General features: G+C 40.7%; 1 protein-coding gene across 12 annotated transcripts in view; it reads left to right on the top strand.

The window, feature by feature from the left end:
* Positions 1–18,566, top strand: part of BEGAIN (brain enriched guanylate kinase associated) — a 158,818-nt gene extending 140,252 nt beyond the window's left edge. For all 12 annotated transcript variants that reach the window (XM_038137986.1, XM_038137987.1, XM_038137985.1 and 9 more), the window contains 3 exons: positions 9,382–9,489; positions 13,129–13,212; positions 16,450–18,566. In XM_038137986.1, coding sequence (XP_037993914.1) covers positions 9,382–9,489; positions 13,129–13,212; positions 16,450–17,823 — 1,566 coding nt within the window. In that variant the 3' untranslated portion in view covers positions 17,824–18,566. The remainder of the gene's footprint in view (positions 1–9,381; positions 9,490–13,128; positions 13,213–16,449) is intronic.
* Positions 18,567–20,481: the final 1,915 nt, after the last annotated feature.

Raw genomic sequence — 20,481 nt, 5'->3', positions numbered from 1 at the left:
CCCAAACTGCATTAAGAGACAAAGTCTTGAGTAACCTACTAGCAGGGTTGGAAGCAAAATGCTGTCTTTGTGCAAGGAATTTGCATAGTAGCTTTTCCTTTTCTATGCTTTTTTTTTTTTTAATAGTTATTTAATGTAGTCATTATACGTGGTTATGGCAGTTTGAGTTGGGATGCTGCCAAAAAGACACTATTTAACAGGGTCTGAGGGGCTGGATATTTGAACAGAGTATTTTATTTTAATGCATCTCCCCTGCTTTGCCTTGAAAAGAGCTTATAGGGATTTTCTCAAAATGTTCTCAAGGATCTGGGGTTGATTGGGGTGGGGGGGAAAAACCAAATCTTAAATACCTTTACCCAATACGAGATTTTACAAAGTAAATAGCAGAGATATATCTTATTTAAAAAAAAAAAAAAAAAAAAAAAAAAAAAAAAGGAGAGGCTAATTCACACAGAAAAGACAAAAGTATATTATGCTTATTCCCTGTACTGCACTTACAATTTTTCAGACAGATTACCAAATCTTCCCAATCAATATCCCAGGGGATGTTTCAATGTACATTAGACAGATACAAGAGGTTAGGGGAACAGAATATAAAGACTTGCGCACATTGGACGTGGACATATTTAGAAAGATCAAAATCCACACGAGGAAGAGCCCAAGATGCGGAGTGGTGAGGAGAGAGAAGCCTAAGGGACAGCAATGATGCAGCAATAGCAGGTTTGCCACTGTGACCAGCTCTTGGGGAGGGCAGAGCTGCTGGGCTGGCTCTGGGCTGTGCACGGTCCAAGCAGGGCTTGGGCACAAATCCAGCTCATCTCAGGTCTTCACTGCAAGAAGAGATTCTGTGCACTCAGGTGCAAGGATGAACCCAGAGAGAAGTCAGCTTTGCCACAGGACTGTGATATAGCAGAGAAAAATCTTCTGAGAGAGACATAATGAAAAAATAATAATAAAAAAAAAAAAGCTCCCAAGAGAGCATTTAGATAAACCATTCCTTTAGTCACAGGGGGAAAGGAAGGGACTTGAAGTTTTCTTCTACACAACTAATAATTAAAAGAAAGTGTCAAAAGGTGACAGGAAATGTGAATTTCAAAACTCCTAGAGCAGAACAAATTATTAAAGGGTAAAGTACTGTAAATAATCTAGCCCTTACTATTTTTTTTGTTGGGAAATTGTCCTTGTTTAGGTTACAACTCTAATTAGAATTCACTTGCATATTAAAATAATCAGCAATTAATATGAATGAATATTCCAAAATTCAGAACAGGATCTTTTTTCTCCTAGATCATTTTACTTCTTTACTCCCAGAAATTAATGCCACCTCCTCTTTCTAGACCATCTAAGTAGTTTATTTAAGTAGTATCCAGTCTTCAGTAACTTCTCCATTTCTACAGAAGAGCCTTTGTGGCTGGAAAGTTTGAGTGTCAGACAATCAGTCCTTAGAGTGACAGCTTCAAGCTACAAGGCTGAAGAGCCTACCTTGCGTGGCCTGCAGCAGAGGAACTTTTCCTTTTCTACCCATTTACACTTCTTATGCTTTTTGCAAAACGTTTTGCTCCTTACCACTAGCTCAGCTGAAGTTTCCATTCCTTTCATTTCACTATGGCCATGTAACTATTTTAAATTGTTTTTCTGAGCTCCTAGAAGGAGTTAAAAAATAAAATTTAAAAAAATTAAGCTGTGGGCAAGGACAGACAATCCAGTCTCTTCCTGAGCCAACCCAGGAGTCATACATCTGTCACTTCCTTTTATCCCATGTGTTCATCATAAGAAAGGCCTGTCACATTGGAATAATGTTCTTGCCACTATCTTCTTTATGTGGAAGAACTCCAACATGACATAGATTTTTGCAGTAGGTAAAGCCTAAGGCAAAAGACACATCAACAACATATTTTCTCTGACCTGCCCATAAAAATGAGTATTTTCAAATCCCTGGTGCCATACATTTGTCTCTGAAGAATGCAGCCTTGACTGCAACCTTGGCAGCTTGGCAACAGAGAATCACTTTAAATAAATATCTAATATTCTGTAGGATAAATATAATGAATTAGTCATTGCTCCTTACCATAATTTAGCAGAATTCCTGAAAGCCAGGCTCTATTAGCATTTTGAAGAGGTATTGAGACAAGCATGGGTGTCCTGGGGATTACTGCAGTGGGAAGCAAAGAAGAGACAGTGGTAGATGATGAAGTGCAGTCAGGATGCTGCCACAGCCTCTACATCCCTACACATTGCTGCAGTTGTGTTTGTAACTTGACAAAGAATTACGTCATAAATCTGCTAAACATTTGGCTCTTTTCCTCTTTTGCTTGTAAAGATGCACATTCTTAAATAGACTTGTGGGTTCAGTGAATCTGTAAGTGAACAGCTCCTTTGGATACTCATTTTACTGTTAAACCAAAATAAGATTGTTATGCAAAGAAGTAAAACTAAAAATTTAATGTATATTAAATGTTGCTTTCATGCTGCAGTTATCAGCACCAAATCCTGCACCCCAAGGATGATGTAGTGAGCTGGTATCAGTTGATACAGTCTCATTATTCATTGAAAAGTCTTTCATTATTATTTGCTCTTCTGATCTTGTCAGTTCACTCTTTTTATTACAATTCCTGCCCATGGGTGCAAGTGAGTGTGAGTAGGGGATATCCACTGCTCTTCACTGGCAGATAAACTCACACAGAGCATCCATAAACAGACACATCTGCCTGCACATCATCTGCCATAAAAACATGAAGATCTGCAGAGCAGAAACTAACAAGCTTCAAATCAGGAATTACTGCAGAGAATACCCAGTAATTCCTGCAAATTTAAACCATCTTTTGCTTCTTTATGAGCCAATTGATAAAACAAGTTATGCATATGGTCTGCAGGAGTACTGCAAATATAGCAGCTGTTAACTTTCAGAGTTACAGGAGGAAAAAAGGTTTTATTTCCACCACATTTGTCATTCTTTTTTTCTTTGCCTTGTTGGCTATAACCCTGGCCTAGCCAGGCCCACTACCACATATGTTTCTATTTAAGACTCTGCTTACAAGATAAGAGGTCCCTTGGTTTGAGCACTGCCTTGCTCAGCTGAGACCCTGACACACCTGCATGGGAGGAAGAGTGCTAAACTTGAACGAACCCACATTAGAACCCTCTGTAAGAGTGAAAAGTTTCCACACCTGGTGGGAGAGACCATTGCATCATCTCCCAATCTTCCATTCCACAAAGAATGGTCATTTTTATTGAATTCTCATCAGAACACAAGATATGTACTGACAGATGCTATGAAACAAATTCATCCTCACTCATCATTGAAGTGCTGTCACTGAACCATCACTGGGAATGCACAGGGCATCTGGGGGCCCTTTCTTCATGATAGATAACACACTCACGTCCTCCATGATTGATGTAATTATCAGTAATAACTAGATGTTGCATCACTGACTCCAGAAGACATGCATTCACACATACCAAGTCAAATCTGGGGTCTGTTTGAAGTCTTGAGGGAATGCCAGGGAAAAACATAAGTGAACTTCCATGCATACTTGTTCTCAATTTTATTAGGACCTAGAGATGTATTAATTGTTTATTAAATCATCTCTCCATAACAATAAGAGCATTAACTTATATGCAAATATCAGCATTTGCTAATAACAGAAATTTAAACTATCATAACCACCCCAGTGATCCCAGCAGTCCAGTGAGATGTGGTAGCCATACATTACAGAACTCACAAGAGGACAGAGTGGTTGAGGTTTGAAGGGATATCTGGGCATCATCTGCTTCAAACTCCCTACTCCAACACCTACAGCAGGTCATCAAGGACCATGTCCAGACAGTTTTTTAGTATCTCCAGGAGTGGAAACTCCACAATATCTCTGGGCAACCTTTTTCAGTGCTCAGTCACCCTCAACAGTTTCAGAATTTTCTACGTTCAGATGGCACTGCTGAAGTTTCATGTGTTGTGCCTCTGGTATTGTGCCCATTGCTTCTTGTCCTGTCACTGGGCACCTCTGAAGAGAGCCTGGCTCTGTCCTCTTTGCACTCTCCCTTTGGACGTTCATCTACATTTGATGAGATCCCACTCAAGCTGTGTTTTCTCCAGGCTAAACAGTCCCAGCTCTCTCAGTCTTTCCTCAGAACAGAGATGCTCCAATTCCTTAATTGTCTTCCTGGCCATTTCTAAGGCTCTCTCCAGTAAGTCTTCATCTGCCTGTACTGAGAAACCTGAACTGGACACAGCACTCTGGGTGTGGCCACAGAAGTGCTGAAGGGAAGAATCATCTCTCTGAAATGCTGGCAACACTGCCTAATGCAGCCCAGGGTTACCTTTGGCCCTCTTTGCAGCCAGGAAACACACTGGTGGCTTGTGCTCAACTTGGTTTCCACCAGGACCTCCCAATCCTGTTCTGGAAAGGTGGGTGGCCCCAAGCATGCATTGGTGCAAGGGGGTGTTTTTCCTCAGGCGCAGGACTTTGCACCTCTCCTTGCTGGAATTCATGAGGTTCCTGCCAGGCCATTTCTCCAGCCTGTGAGGTCCCTGTGGAGGGCAGCACCAGCCACTGCTGTACCATCCACTCCTCCCAGTTTGTCTTCAGCTGCTCAGTTTTGTCCTTCATGATTTCAGTGAGGTTAAAAAATATCACATAAAACATACAGAGTTTGTTTTGAAAGTATATCCCCACTTGTACAGTCAGCACTTGTTTGCTGACTACAATCCACAGGACAGTCAACCCCCGGCGTTTCTTAGCAGAACCCTAAAGCATGAGCAGGGAAAGGATTGTGACTGCTGGTCTACGAGAAAGCACTGAGTTAACAGTGTTACACTGGTCCACAAAGGTGGGGAATTTCTCCTGTCAGAGTATTATTTTCCTCCTGGGCAAGTAGAGTAGTAGAGAAAAAAGGGAACAAAATTCTGCCTGTATTCCTCATCCAAAAAACACTGTAGTAAACCTCTATCAAGGCATTCAGAATGGGATACCAGTGTCACTCTGATGGTATTTGTAACAGAAAAAGTCTCTCCCTCTCTTTCTGTCTGTCATTTGGGCATTACTTATTAAGAAGTATTCCCAAAGGAATACTGCTGGCCACTGATACCTTGCTGGTCAGCACTACCATTACATTATCGTCACTGTAGCATTGAAATTGCATCCTCAGAAAAGTTCCTTACAAGAACATCAAGATTTACTTTGCCATGTTTGAAAAGTCTGACATTTCCACAGACCAGCACTTCCCATTTGCAAATCTGAAGCTGCTTTCCAAAGGACTCTGCACACCAGAGGTCCCACAGGACAGCAGAGACCTCAGGTAGCAGCCAAGCCTTGACTAATGGGCTGACACTGCTTTATGGTAGGACACCCTCCAGCTGCTGGAAAGCAATGAAGGGAGAGTGAAAGATTAGCAGAGAGAGAGAGAACTTCTAGCCTGCCCTTTTCTGCTGCAGGACTAGAGTAGTAACCATTATGGATCCACTAATATGCAAGATAAGCAGATCTTTTCATCCAGCTTTTGTTACTTTTAAAAATACACTTATCTATTAGTCATTTCATGTTGAATCAACCTAGCAAAATTCTTTTCACCCCAATTATATCACAGATTTTAGATGTAGGGACTAGATGGCACCAAATACTTTTGAAAGCATCAACTTATATTTTTATGGATCTATAAATATATGAGAGATGTTTTCATCTGTGATAGGTACAAATTATAAAAAAGGCCCTATGGCTCCAGACAGATATTATATATTTTATTATGTAATTTGGTTCCTTTGAAGAACAGATATTCAATCCCTTCCTCAGTTCTGATAAGGATGCACTGAGGGTCATGCTAAATCCAGGATAGGAGCAAGGTGCCCTCAGCCTGGGTGCTGTGACTGCTGCATTCACCCAGCAGAACAAATTTGATCTGACTCAGATGTGGGCACATGACTGTAGTTCTCTTGTGTTAGTCAGACACTACAGAGCTGTGTTCTCGTGTGCTGGCTCTGTGTCAAGGGATGAGGGGGGCAGAAGATGCACAGAGCTGACTCAACAAAGATTTCTGAACAAGGATCCACCAGCCACTCAGCCCACTGTAGTCTGTAGCTCTGGTATTCTGGAGTGGACTTCAGGAAACCTCAGCCCAGCTGCAAGCTATTGGCATGTCAATAAGACCACTGATTTAATTCACTGCTGAGTTTTGAGAGATAGGGTATTAGCACCTGCAGAGCTGAAAGCAGTGCCAAAAGGAGGGAGGAGGGGTCACAAGCCTTATGGGAGAGTAGGAGGACCAAGCTTCTATAAGCTACCAGAAATAGAGGGATCTGCCAAAAGTGGTTACAAATAAAATAGGCATTTATATTTGTAACTCATGATCATAGCATTGATATTATGATTCCCATCCTCCTTTCATGCCTCTCTGAAAATCTGATGCTGAAAATGATTGCTTGACTGCAAGTGGAGAGCTCAAAGTTGCAGCCCCAGTGGCCAGCAATGCTTCTAATGCAGTGATCCAACACTACCATAGTGTCTCTTCCAGCTGCACTGTTCTGCCATAGGTGGTGTCAGGATTGAGCCTCTGTCCTCTTGTTGCCACCACTGTACTGCAATAATGTCCTGCTGAAGCCCTGAACTTCCAAAGATGGACACAGAGGGTGCGGCCAATATGCCAAAGGATTTCAGTGTCCTGCCCACCTTTAGGCTACCTCATTTTGCCACATTGAAACAGACTCTTTGCTCTTGTCAATGACACTGATTTCAAGAGAAAGATGTGAACTAATAATGATGGAGAAGATTTGGACTGGCCTTTCCTTCTTATTCCCTCTTCTCCGCAGCGCTACTGAGGTGTTTATTACCTTGGTGTCCACCTGCTGACCTGTACAGTATAAATTTGAACTGAGGCAAGTTTTACAGTTCAACAAATATAGAATACCTTTTAAAGTCACACTTGAGCAGATAAAAAGTCTGGGAAACGTCATCCAAATGTTATCATAAGTGAAATAAAATGAAATCATAATTCAGCCAGATTCAGCATTACTCAAATGCAGTGGAAAGTAGTGCTTCCAATGCCTGAATCTGCTGCCTTATTAATTTCTCTCCTGAAAACTATAAACCCTTGATCAGATATTCTCTCCTGAACTGCAAAATAGAATGAGTAAAGTTCACTTTGGCTAGGCAAGAGCAACAGCTACTGAGATAAGAAATATTTAGAGCGACCGAGTTCTACAAATCAGCTGTCCTGGTATGACAACTTGTCATACAATGACAGATAAAATCTTCCATACAAATGGCTATTTGGAAGATTATGTCTGTACTCAGTGGACCTGGATCCTTCAAAAGCATGAAGTGACTTCAAAAATTGAGGGGACATATTTTCTTTGCGGGTACTTAAGTAGTCACTTGTCTACCTCATTACACAGCTAAATACCACTGAAAATGTAATCTTCAGTCACAGTCTCAAAGGAGACAGATTTTTAGAGGTGCACAGATGGCCAGGAGGTTTAGAAAGTGCCTGGTTGTTTAGTTCACTATAAAATCAATGAGAGTTAAGGGTCTCATATAAAACCACATTGCTCTGCCTAATTAAAAACATAGCCCTGTGTCTGGTTAAAATCACTAAGGTTGGAGCCTTGCAAGCTCTCAAAGCTGCATTTTGGCCTTCCATGAGGAAGTCCCCCAGCAGGAGTGCCTGATCAATGGGAAGAAGAGGAGAGGTGTCAAGTCTGAGCCAGCCTCCAGACCTAGACTGTCAGGACAGAGGGCTGGCATCAGCAGGGAACAGACAGTCCACAGAAAACTGACACTAAAATAGGCCAGTCCAGACCTTCACAAAGACACTTCAATCATATCTGCACAGTTTAAAGCAAGCTGTGTGTTTGCTTAGACCATTTGAGAAGGTGTTTTTCTTTAAATAGCAGCTTAGGATGAGAGCTGCCACTTCCAATTTAATCACCGTCCTCTAATACAGGGTGGTGCTTTGCAGCTGGATAATTAACCTTGATATTCATTTGGACTTCAAAACACCCAATTCCCATTGCTGTCAATTAGCTGACAATGTCAAGTGTGTGTTGATAGAAGATTTTTGTGTGACCCTGGCAATATGGCATTTGGGAAATTTCAGTCCTTCACAACTGAAAATGGGAAGCGACATTCACAGAATCACAGAATGGCTGAGGTTGGAAGGGACCACTTCACTTCTAGTGGAGATCTAGCCCGATCTCCCTGCTCAAACAGAGTACTCTGGAACACTTTACTTAGAATTGTGTCCAGGGTGATTTTTAATATCTCCTCAGCCTCTATGGGCACCCTACTCCATTGCTCAGCCACCTTCACAGTACAGAAGTCCTTCCTCATATTCAGGTGAACTTCCCATGTTCCAGTTTCCACCTGTTGCCTCTTGTCCTATTGCTCAGCACCACTGAGACTGGGAATTTGTCACTGGATTGAGTTCACTAAACAAAACAAGACGTGTATTAGGGTTTACCCTTCTTTCTGCTCTTATGGCAATGTACCTTTCTAAAAGACCCTTGAGATAATTTTCAAACTTTCTTGTTGCAGCTCTGACTGCACAGAAGACGCCTTGATCTCAGAGCACCCAGAAGCTGCCATACTTTTTAACACCAGGGGAAGGCTGGAGGCAGGGTTATAAATGACTGGTACACAATGATTTTTGATACGAGAAGCAGTACAATAAGCACTGCATATCAAAATGAAACAAAATGTGGGAAGGGCCAGTCGCATTTCATTTTTTCCCCTGATCTCTTTGCATTTATAATAAAGAGTTACATCTCTCTGGTAACAAGATTAAATTAGTGGGCAGAAAGAAATTTGAATCAGACTGTTTTCCTGATATGCCACAGTGGATTGTGTTCTGCTAATGAGTGCTAACCCTGCAATCAGGTAAACATTCACCTTGAGAAATGAACAACCTTAATCACAGCTTTTAAATCAGCCAGAACAGTCAACAGCTAAAATGAAATTGGCTCAAATACAACTGCTTTTCTTTTTAAATATCGTTCTTCCTTCCTTCTGAGGATGGGGAATAATAGCATAAGTGAAATGTTCTTGTAGTAAAAGAGCAGCTCCAGTCTCTTCCATGTTAGAGACCCTGTCCTGTGGCTAAGAAGGGATGCATTGATTGATGCTCAGTAGAATGCTTTTGCACAGGCTAACTGGAGCCTTCTGTGAAGGTTTCTGACATGAGCTCAGTCTGACCTCCATAGTTCTAAAGAACTTTACCTCATCTCCGAGGCAAAATAATGGAGAAAATAAATAAGAGGGGGGGCAGGAAGAAAAAAAAAAAGAAGTGTTGGTCTGTTGTGCTTTTCTCTGGATTTGAGAATGACATCAACCAGTGGACCTTTATCTGAAATATTCTGACAGTAGAAAAACACTGACTACTCCATTTTCTACGCAGGGTCAACATTACGAAGAGGAAAAACGGGCTTTGAGCCATGAAATAATTGCACTCAATAATCACTTAATAGAAGCCAAGGTGACAATAGATAAGTTGTCAGAAGACAATGTAAGTATTTAATTGTTCATTTTGTGATTATATTCAGAAACAAATTGAGTCTTGCACTTCCCATGAAATTATGGAATAGTATTTTATGTTTGTACAAAATGTACCTGTCACCTCAACAGTTAAAATCCATGTTTGTTTGTTTACTCCCATCATTTTGTAAATCCAGTTCTTATGCTACGAGGCTGTGGTGAGACTTTTCATTGATATTTTTTCCTTATGTCTAGCCTGAAACTGATGAAAAAATATTCAAAGAGATGGCAATATTCCCACATTGATTTTGCCATCAGCACAGCAAATTGGTGCAAGCACGTGGTGAGAGCTGTTGCAGGGACACGTGTGGAGTGGGGACTCATCAGAAGGATTTTGGGCACAGAGTAGAGCCCTACATTTCCTGCAATTCTTTGATCTTTTGGTCTTTGTTCACCAAAAAGCCCAGCACAAGCCAGCTATGCCAGCAGAAGGCAGGACTGACCCAGCCTGGTCACTCAGACCACTCCTGCAGGGGGCAGGAGCCAGGCTTTCCCTGGCAGTTGTTCATGTGTAAAAATGTACCTGTCTCTGTGTGGGACAAAACAGGGAACATCTCTGGCAATTGTCACCCTCCATCTCATTAAACACTGCTGAAAAATGGCATGAGTAGTGCAGCTGGCAAGAAGCTCATTAAATCCTTCCTGAGACAAACCTACAAAGACAGCAAAGAGAGGAATATTGCAGGCATTTAGTTCATTATTGTGCCATTCCTTCCACATTTAATAAAAAATTCATCTGCAGAAGACATGTTTCTGTTAGCACTTATTTTCCAGCATCTTACGTTCAATCTTCCCATATTTCACATGAACTCTTAATCATAGCTGGGAGCATTTAATCTCATTAAAACGCCTGTTGATGTGAACTCTGCCTGTGCAATTAACAGCTTTCCAACTGAAATAAAAAGTTCCCAATCTGACCCCTAACTTTTATAGAAGTTGAGTTGAAAGAGTTACTTTAGAACTCTAACAGCTATAAGTAATGGAGTGTGGTAGAAGTAATGGGCTACATCCAGGTTTTGGAAGCACAGGTGTACCTCCAGACTAATTCTCCTGAAATCAGTGGAGTTATTTTTGATTTAAAATAGAGGTGGAAGAAAGTTGCAGAAATCTCCCTTTAAGTAGGCGTGCATTTATACTACTTCGTGGAGTCAGGTTTGAACCCACATTTGAGGCGTTTTCAGTACTCATGGTTTTACTCTGAGCACAAGAATGTGGTCCAGAGGCCTCAAACAACAGTACCACTTCTTCAGACTTGAGGTTGGCCCATGGACAAAGTTCTGCCCTTGCAGGTCTTGAGAAAACAGCATGAAATTAAGTCAGGGGAGATTTAGGTTAGATGTCAGGAAAAGGTTCTTCACCCAGTGGGTGGCTGGGCTCTGGAGCAGCTCCCCAGGGCAGTGCTCACAGCCCCAAGCCTGACAGAGCTCAAGGAGTGTTTGTACAATGTTCTCAGGCACAGGGTGTGACTCTTGGGGATGGTGCTGTGCAGAGCCAGGAGTTGGACTTGATGATCCTTGTGGGTCCCTTCCAGCTCAGGATAATCTATGATTATGCGCAGTATCACTAGTAAGAGTAAAGGTTATATTCCAAATTTTAAAATAAAGGACTTCAAAACAAACCACTAATATTATACCTAATAAGTACAGAAGTGATAAACTGAAGAATGCTATGTGGGGAGAATGTTTTTGTCTCAGCAATATTTCTTTCTTCAATTATATTTTCCCTCTCTCTTCTGACAGAAATGTAAAATGAAACTTTGGATACAAAAACATATTTTAAACTGTGGGAAACACTTCTGGCATTCATTGCCAGTTATTGTCCCAGTTGCCACAGATATGGCTGGTTTCCATTCAGGCAAACATTAAAGGAGAGAAGGTCACTCCAGTCACATGGCTTGGCCCAGCAAGTTGAGAACAAAGTACACGTGGCACATGTAGCTCACATGTAATTTTTCTGTAGTAATTTTTAAAGCTGCTAAAAATAAAGTGTCAGAAATGCTTTTCGTGCTCTCCATGACAACCACTGAGCAGAAAGAGAGGCACAGAGCTTTTGAAGAAAGGATCAGGTTCTGGAGAGATATCATTTTTGTGTGCCTGGAAATGCCGTATGGGACTCAGGGTACCTGTCTGTGCTATACACTGTGCCACAATATATACTGGTTTCATGTATATGCAACATATCAAAGTCACATGCACATGCAACAGATTTTACTTCTAAATTGAATTCTTGGGTTCCTTTTCAGGAATGAAAACAGTGTGTCCTAATATAAAATTTAAGACCCACATAAATGAATACAGTACATTTGAAGCAAAAGGGGCTTGTGTAAAACCTCACAACGACAGAGAAAAAAAAATCACAAAACAAAAGTGTCTAAAGGTCCTTGAATGTGAAAAAATATGAACTAATGTTCACAGGACGACTATCCCCATCACTGAAAAACTCACAAGAACATCTTGTTGCTTCTCTTACTACAGAATACCTTAAAATTGTCCTTTAAAACAGAGGAACTTTCTTTTTCACTGAAAATTTTTTTATGACTTTTTAAGAGAATTAATGTAGCCATAAAAACTGGCATGCAATAAAATGATTACATTAACATCAGAGAAAATCCAATTATATCAGTATTCCACACCTTTTGTCTACAAACACATACTAATTTTTACAGATTAACACAGCCCAGTGCCCATAGCATTTTCATGCTTTGTATATCTCATCTCTGCCCACCTATAAAGTCAGCTTCTGAAGCCAACCTTGGTTTTAATGCAACTAGATAAGGAAAAGGAAAAACAAAATACGACTCCTACCTTCAGGGAGCCAGAGATACTGGTTGAAGGATACAGTTACACAGTCATGTGTGCTAAATCAAATTTAAGTGAAGGGCAAATCTGTGTGCTGAATTTTCCCATTAAATAGGCTGTGGGAGCCATTCAATACCAAGATAGTATAAGAAGCTTGCTTAAATTCTCTCCTTCCTTGTGTGGAATTCTCACGGTAATTTCTTGCCCAGTAAAAATATTCTATTCTGCAGCATCAAATATTTGCAATGAGATTTAATATATTTCTATAGCTGCATTCTGCAAGATATTAAAGGAGCCAGGAACCATCCAGAAATATCAAAAGGAGAAAAAGTCTCCCTTTTAAAAAAATTAATACAATGTATATTTCTGTAATTAATTCTCCCACAGTCTCATAAGATTGTTTTAGCACCTTCTAAATTAGTATTTTAGTGCTCATCTGGATAATACCCAGTAAAAATTTTCTTTTTTGCTTAAAAGATCGTTTTTAGCCTTCACAATACCATGCATGTTAACAGTATAAAATTCAGTTCTTCATGGTACGTATCCATCTTCTGAAATGCAGATTACTGTTCTGTTGTAACAGGTCTCAAAAGTTTATTCTTAGTAATTTTATTAACCCTCACAGAGCAAAGGAGGAAATATCTCTAGGTTGTGCAAGAAACAACAAAGTATCTTAATTTGTTTAGAAATTAAGGTGTGCTCCAAATCTCCCCAAAGTGAATTTTGAAAAGATTGATAAGGCACGGGAGAAAGGCTGAAAGCCACAAGCGCTTTGCAAACTTTAAAGAAGAGGTTATTTTTTGTTTTTGCAGGAGCTCTACAGGAAGGACTGCAATTTAGCTGCTCAGCTTCTCCAGTGCAGCAAGAACTATGACAGGGCACATAAACTTTCAGAGGTAATGTGACCAAACTTCTTCTATGACATAAATATTGTATGGGAAACAGGTTTTTTTGCATGTATCAGTTCCAGAACTTGTTTGCCCTTAAGGCTTTTATTCCTCCAGGCACCCTCCTTTAAGCCACAGGAGGCCTCGTGCACCTGCTGGTGCTTGTGCAGTCGAGGGAGGTACTGACAAAATCACAGAACCAATGTGATTTTGTTCCACCCATGATGGAACTTGAAGGAACTCTCTTTCCCCAAACCTCTCCTGTCCGGTAGAATGGGCCCGACCAATTGCCTCTAAAGCAAAGGTTTTGTAAAACACTGAATGCTCTGAACTCCAGAATGCAAAATGCTGTGCAGGAGCAGTGGGGTGAGAGCAGGGAAATGACAAGCCACAGGCGTCAGAGATTCTGATATAATCAATTTTCCTCCTGAAGCTATTTTCCAGTCCAGCTAGTTTCCAAACCCAAATTTTAAAATGGAGTGCCAGAACAAATATCTTTTTCTAAAGAAACCAGAGCACCGAATGATTGATTTCCAAGGTGTAAACTTTAATTAATAATCCTCGCTTCCAAGGAAACGAGGCTTGAGGAATAGGCTCCATGAAGGGGAGGCAAATATTATCTTAGTAAAGAAGACAGTTCTTTAGGGAGGCAGGCCCTGCACAAAGCAATAGCACCTTCCTCACATGTATTGTTTCAGTGAAGGTTACAGGGAATAACCTTTCCTTCTTCCATCCCATCAGGTCAACATCCCCCCAGATGGCCTCTTGTGCAATTCTGCAGTGGAATATTGCAAAATTAAATTTGGAATGTACAAACCATCTCTAAGTCAGTAAATGGCTTCAGAGCACTGAACAACCCTGGTAAATAAAGATGGAGCAAGATTCTTCTGTCCACCATGATGATGATATGGAACAGAGACAGAACTTCCAAATTTACCATTATCTTGGTCCTGTTACTTTTTCCTGTTAACTGACTTCCCTTTAGCAAATTGTATTGAGGAATTATCATTACATTCCTCACACTTGAAAGCACCCTACCTGTTCTAATTAGTACCTTAAAAACATTTAATTGTTTGTTTGCAGAGAACTATCACAAATGTGAGATCTCCCCCCAATTTCCCAGACTGTCATATACTCAGTTAAATAGGCAGTCTCCACTGATTAGTCCAAGCATTTATTAATTTAGCAAGTGTGAATGTGCTGTCACAGCCAATAAATTCTTTACAAATGCAAATATTGCCTGATAAACTATTGTATGTTATCCAGGAACCTTAACTGTAGCAAAATATAGTAACGTGATAGCAGTATCATTTTAGTAGTTCCAGTTTCCAGTGCAGTGCCCAGAAAACAATGGTTTTTTTAACACATTTCATAATCTTAATAACGTGTATAAAATAGATCAAACAGTGGCGCTACAGGATACTACAATAAGAGCTGCCCCATACAGCATTTTCACATTAAATTAACTGTATTTTGTTTTCCTCATTTCTATGGCAATTTACACCAGGCCTATTTTACAACCTGCTTATTCAATCTTTTTTGCATCTGTACTTACTATGACTAATGTCGCTGCCTGCCAGCAGACTGGCAATATCATTTATTTCCAATGGAGGACATATGAGTTAATTAGCAATATAATGATTAATCTAAAATATCCTGGAAGGTCTGTTGGTTGAAAAAACACTCGTCCTACTACAAATAACAGGAATGTCATTTCACTACATGCCATATTTTGAACACAATGAGATTTGGGGATTAAAACAGCTTTAAAAACCTCCCAATTAAATTAAAAGAGGATCTCCATATCTTACAAAATGTGAGGCTATGACAAGGAGCAGGTAACTTAAATTTTCTTTGTAAAAAATAGAGGGGAGGGGAACAACAGCAGGTATTTGTAGTATACTCTCCTCTAGAGGAACAAATTTAAGGAGGAAGTGAGATTGCTAAGGTCATAAGGTTGATTATTCATTGATTTGTAAAGAGGAACTTGATTTCTAGGTATAAAAAGAAAGTGCTGAGTAAATCACAGTTCAGCCCAGCACCACCGAAGGGATTAATTCCCAAGTGGCATAAATCAACAGGAATATCAAAGGAGCTAACAAAATCACAAACTCAAAACTTATCCAAACATGAATCCAAAAATTCTGATTTCCAGCAAGAAATAGAAGGAGACAACCTCTCTCACATTGCTTTCTGGCCATTGTTAGAGATCTCAAGTGAGCAAGGCAGATAAAATTTGACAGGAAAGCGTGCTTAGTGATACCTGAGTAGGCTCCACCAAGGAATGTCATCTCTCTCTCTCTTCTGGTCCACATGACAGAATGGCAGGTGAAACCATCATCCACAGCCCTGGTCCTTATTTTCTAAAAAAAAAAAAAACCCTATATGATTTCTGATAAACAACAGACTTACTGATAAATTCTGTCACAGGAATCACAATGTGAATTCAGGTCTTAGTGCTTTTTTCTGTCAGTGTGTTGAGGCTTATGTAGACTGTTGATCTGACAAGTAGTGTCCAGCTGAAGGGTCAAGGAAGCCAGCTTGATCTGCTTCTTCCCAGCACAGGAATAATCCTGTCACAGCAGCCAGCCCCTCTTCTAAAAGTGTCAGTCAGCTTCTCTGCATCTTCAAACAGCATTGTTTATCAAAGGTGATGCTGGAGGGCAGGAGCCAATTTGGCATGGGGTTGTAGGAAAGATGAGCTTGAGGAAAGACAAAAGAAGAACAGAATAGATATGATCTCTTCCTCCTTCCTCACCCCCACAGAGACCTCTGCACACCCACACTCCAACTGCAAATCGCACCCAAGCACACAGTCTGGAAAGTGTTGCTGTAGGCTGTAATTCCCTTCCTGCCTTTTTAAGATCGTTGTTTACTACATGCTTTATTTACATCAGTAAAATAAACCTGGAAGTGCTGGGTTAATGGCTGGACTTGGGGAGTGTAGAGGCCTCTCCTGACCTGAGCAATTCTATGATCATTCCTATCCAACCTGAATTAATTTGGAAGGAAACATTTCAGTTTCACAGTGTTACCTATGAGCAAAAGCAGATGAAGATGTACAAATGTTAAGTAAACAAACAAAATTCATTTGATTACATTTGTTTCCAGAAATGCACAAAGATTGTGGCCATCACAAAGAACCGGGAATGGTGAGCTATGTAATGTCATAAACAGCACTCATCTTACACTTCTATTGACACGTACCCTTTTCTCCTTTCTCCTTGCCGTCTCTTTATCTTGCAGTTGCCAACTGACTTTCAGGAAAGAGTCAGCATCCACCTGGAAAAACACGGGTGCAGCCTTTCTGTCCCCTTGTGCCACACTTCTTATGCCGACACCATACCCACTTGCGTCATTGCCAAAGTACTGGAAAAACCAGACCCACACAGCTTGTCCTCACACCTGTCAAGCCCATCCACAAGGGATCTCAATTTTCAGGACCCTGCTGGAAAAGTCGGACAAAGACCCCAGTACAAGTCCGACATCTACTGCAGTGACACGGCCCTTTACTGCCCCGAGGAGAGGAGGAGGGAGAGGCGGCAGAGTGTGGACACGCAGGTGAAAGACGTGGGGTTCCTGCGGTCCCAAAACTCCACGGACAGCACTGTGGAAGAGGACGGTTTCCATTCCAGCTTCTCCCACGAAGCCTTCCCAGAGTACATTACCTCTCTGCCAACCTCCAGCTCCTACTCCAGCTTCAGCGTCACGTCTGAGGAGAAGGAGAACGCCCAAGCCAACACTCTGACAGCCTCACAGCAGGCAATCTACATGAGCAACCGAGATGAGCTGTTTGAAAGGAAGTCACCCGCGGGTTACGAGCATCAGGGGAGCCCCAGGTTTGCCAAGCCCAAACCCGCGCAGCACATGGAGCTTGCTGATGACAACGAGAACTCACCCACTTTTACCAGGACTCTGCCTCCATATGCAAACGAACCTTTTCATTTCTCAGCCATAACACCACAACAGGCTTTGGCAAACCAGAAAATGAGGAACGAGTGCAGGAGCACCCACCTTTCAGAAGAAGACTTGCCAGGGCGATGGAGGCAGCTGAGCGTGGAGGACATTGGAGCGTACTCCTACAGGAACGCTGGCAGGCTGTCACCCTGCAGCTTCTCAGAGCAGTACTACAGCAGCCCCATCAAGAAGGGGGACAGTCGAACAAGCCCCATCTATGCTAGTTACAAAGCAGACAGCTGCTCAGAGGGAGATGACATCTGCCAAAGCAGACTTGTGGATTCTTGCTTCCTGAGAACAGACAGTGGCCTGAACATTGACATCAGCACAAGCTGTAAACAGGACAAATTGCCCACTTACAAAACAAAAGAATCAAGAGACCAAAAAAACGAAAGGATCACTGTCCAGTTATGCAGTAGCAAAAACATCGAAAATAGCCCGGTATTGAAAAGAGAATACGTGGACGTGAGCCCCAACAGCTCAGCAGAGTCACTCAATCAGAGCTCAGTCGAGGCTCCAGAAATCCACCAGTCTTCCATGGATCAAGGAAGCCATTCGGGTGTTCACAGCAAACAGCCGCAGTTCCAGCGGACTGGGAGCACTGGTCTGAGTCGGAAGGACAGCCTTACAAAAGCACAGTTATACGGAACCCTTCTGAACTAGGCGTCTCCCCAAATGGCAATAAGACAGCAAGCAAAAGGAAGAAAAGAGCATTTGATACTTCTAGTGGACAATAAGGTTCTAAGAAACAGGATTATTATGAAATATATATTCATAACGGTACTATATGTTTAAAACAAAATCTCTTCAAAAACGTTATACAGCACTTTTCACTTGACATCCTTTCCACATGGGAGACTGTCCCCTCCCCTCTTTTATAAACCTGAAATATTTTTATAAACAAAAATGTATTTATTAGACTATCCTAAGCTATTTGAGCAGAATTCTTTTCCCTTCAAGCAGGTTTCTTATTTATTTTTGTGCATGAGGCCATCTGTGCCTAAATTCTTGGAGGAAAAGGGTAAAATCATGATGACAGTGACAAAAAAAAATAAACCCACCTGATAAAATACCATAAAATGTCATGTGAAATCAAAAAAAAAAAAAATAAGAATGTTGAATTTGAAGAAGTATATTTTTTAACAAGAATGGAATTGTATCTTAAGTTATTTCATACAAATGTATTTATGAGTGACTAATGTATGCACAAAGTGATACTAATATTTTGTTCTTTTAATCCACTGTGTTTCTGCTTTCCTATTTTTCCTTGTATACTACCTCAAAAGTAATTGAGGGTTTCTTTGTCACATTTTCTGTAGGCTTGCATTTATATTGTCTAAAATGCATGCAGTGTCATAATTAATACTGTATTTTGCATAACTTAATAAAAGACACCAGTGGATATATTTTGGGGTTGTTTTTCCCTTCATTCAATAGAACATGGAATTGCTCTGAGGGGCATCAGTCCAGCAAAAGTTAATGACAAAAGCTCCTGAACTGGATTGCTTTCTAAAGGAGTCTGTCTTTCTCTGTAAGCTCCAGAGTTTAACAGGTTCACAGCCCATGGCCTCTGGGTGTGGGAGGATGACTTCTCATCAGCCTGTTGAAAGGAAGCAAGAAAAAAAAATGTTTATCCTCAGTCTTGAATTCACTAGACAGGGTTCTGCATACTGAATGAGAACAGAAAATTACTCAAAAACCAGTGATGTAAGCTCCTCCTCCTCTATTACTCACATATTTGACATAATCTTTTATGCCTTTAGAACTGTTACATTCCACAGCTGCCCTTTCTTCTTACATAGCTTGGTATTTCTAACAGTGATTTTTCTGAAACCTAAGGAAAGTCAGGAAAATCTGTAGCCTTTACTCCTGAGTCCTAGGAGATGTATTTTTACCTGTACTTCTGGCATTTCCTCCAGCAATTTTTCTGTTTCTCACCATTTCACCATTATGGAGTGTACAACTGGGACAGGAGGAAAAGGGAGAGAGAAAAACAAGAGGAGGAGAAAAACAAAAAGCAGGGAAAGGGAAATCCTGTAGATTTTCTTCCCAGCTTCAGTATTCCTGCTTGGTGAGAGGTAGAATACAACAATAAATATTTTATAATTATTTTAAGTCATGTTCACATATCCTGCACTTAAAATACTGACTCTTGACAGCTCATGTGTGGGGGAAGACCTTGCTTAGTGCAGTATGTGGTAGTAATCAGTAGGATCACTGTGGAAATATAAACTAGCTCCTTGTAAAGCTAAAATAATGATCTACTCAATAGATATTAAGAAAATATACTTTTTCTGCTGATTCTCTGAAAGCAGTTACCTGGCAACTGACTACAAATCAGGACTACAGAACTGTTCATTCCCCACATAAGTATCTTCAATCATGGGGCCACAAATTCAGTGCACTTGGCATGAATAACTCCCATTGCTCTCTATTTCCACCATGTATAATATAAAATTTGTCCATTATTGATGTGTGCAAGTACTTGCTGTGCTCTTTGGAAGACCAGGCATCAAGTCCCTGCAGTTCCTCCAGGGTCTGTTGCAGCCCCGTGGAGAGCAGTCACAAATAATGTCTCACAGGTAAGGCCCGAGATAGCTCCAAAGTGGTGCTCATTTCAGTACAAAGCTGTCACATGCCTTGTGATTTTATGCTCCCAAACTTGCTCACAGTGAGTGTGATAGGTAGGGCAGGCTGCAAATAATTCCATGAAGTCGATAATAAACACATACAATGGGGTTTCCAAAGGCCAAGAGCTACTTATGGCAGGATGTGACCTGCAGTAAATTGACTTGGAGATCCACAAGAGCTGTTATTTCCCCTTTGAAACACCAAGACAGAAAACAGATGTGAAAAAAACCTCACTGTTGACTCATTCAGGTATATAAAATTTAGCCAATCCCTAAGGCAAGACATTAATTTCTCTGGTCAATGAATATAAGGATTTATATGGAAGAGGTGAAAATTAACTGTTATCTCACCTAAGAAAATATGTAAGCTATGAAACAGTAAATTGTGTCATTTATGAACTGGAACACAGTGTCAGACTAATCCTTTTATAATATTGTTCATTATTTGACCTAAAGTGCTACTTTGGCAATTACACAAAATTACATTTCTTCTAGATATTATATCTCTGATTATTTAATATCCTGTTCTATTCTATTCTTTCATACTACTGCAGTTTCAAAGTCTGCTTCTATGCTTCACTTCACTCTTTTTCTCAGTTTATGTGCATTAATACATAGATTGAACCCAGACTTTTCAGCCAATTAGTACAGATTTTTTTTGTGAAATAGCCTATAACCTTGTAACATTTTT

Source organism: Motacilla alba, chromosome 5 (genome assembly GCF_015832195.1).
Source record: "Motacilla alba alba isolate MOTALB_02 chromosome 5, Motacilla_alba_V1.0_pri, whole genome shotgun sequence".
Classification (NCBI taxonomy): Eukaryota; Metazoa; Chordata; class Aves; order Passeriformes; family Motacillidae; genus Motacilla; species Motacilla alba.
Note: the sequence above shows the minus strand (reverse complement) of the source record. Positions and strands in the feature narration are given on the sequence as shown.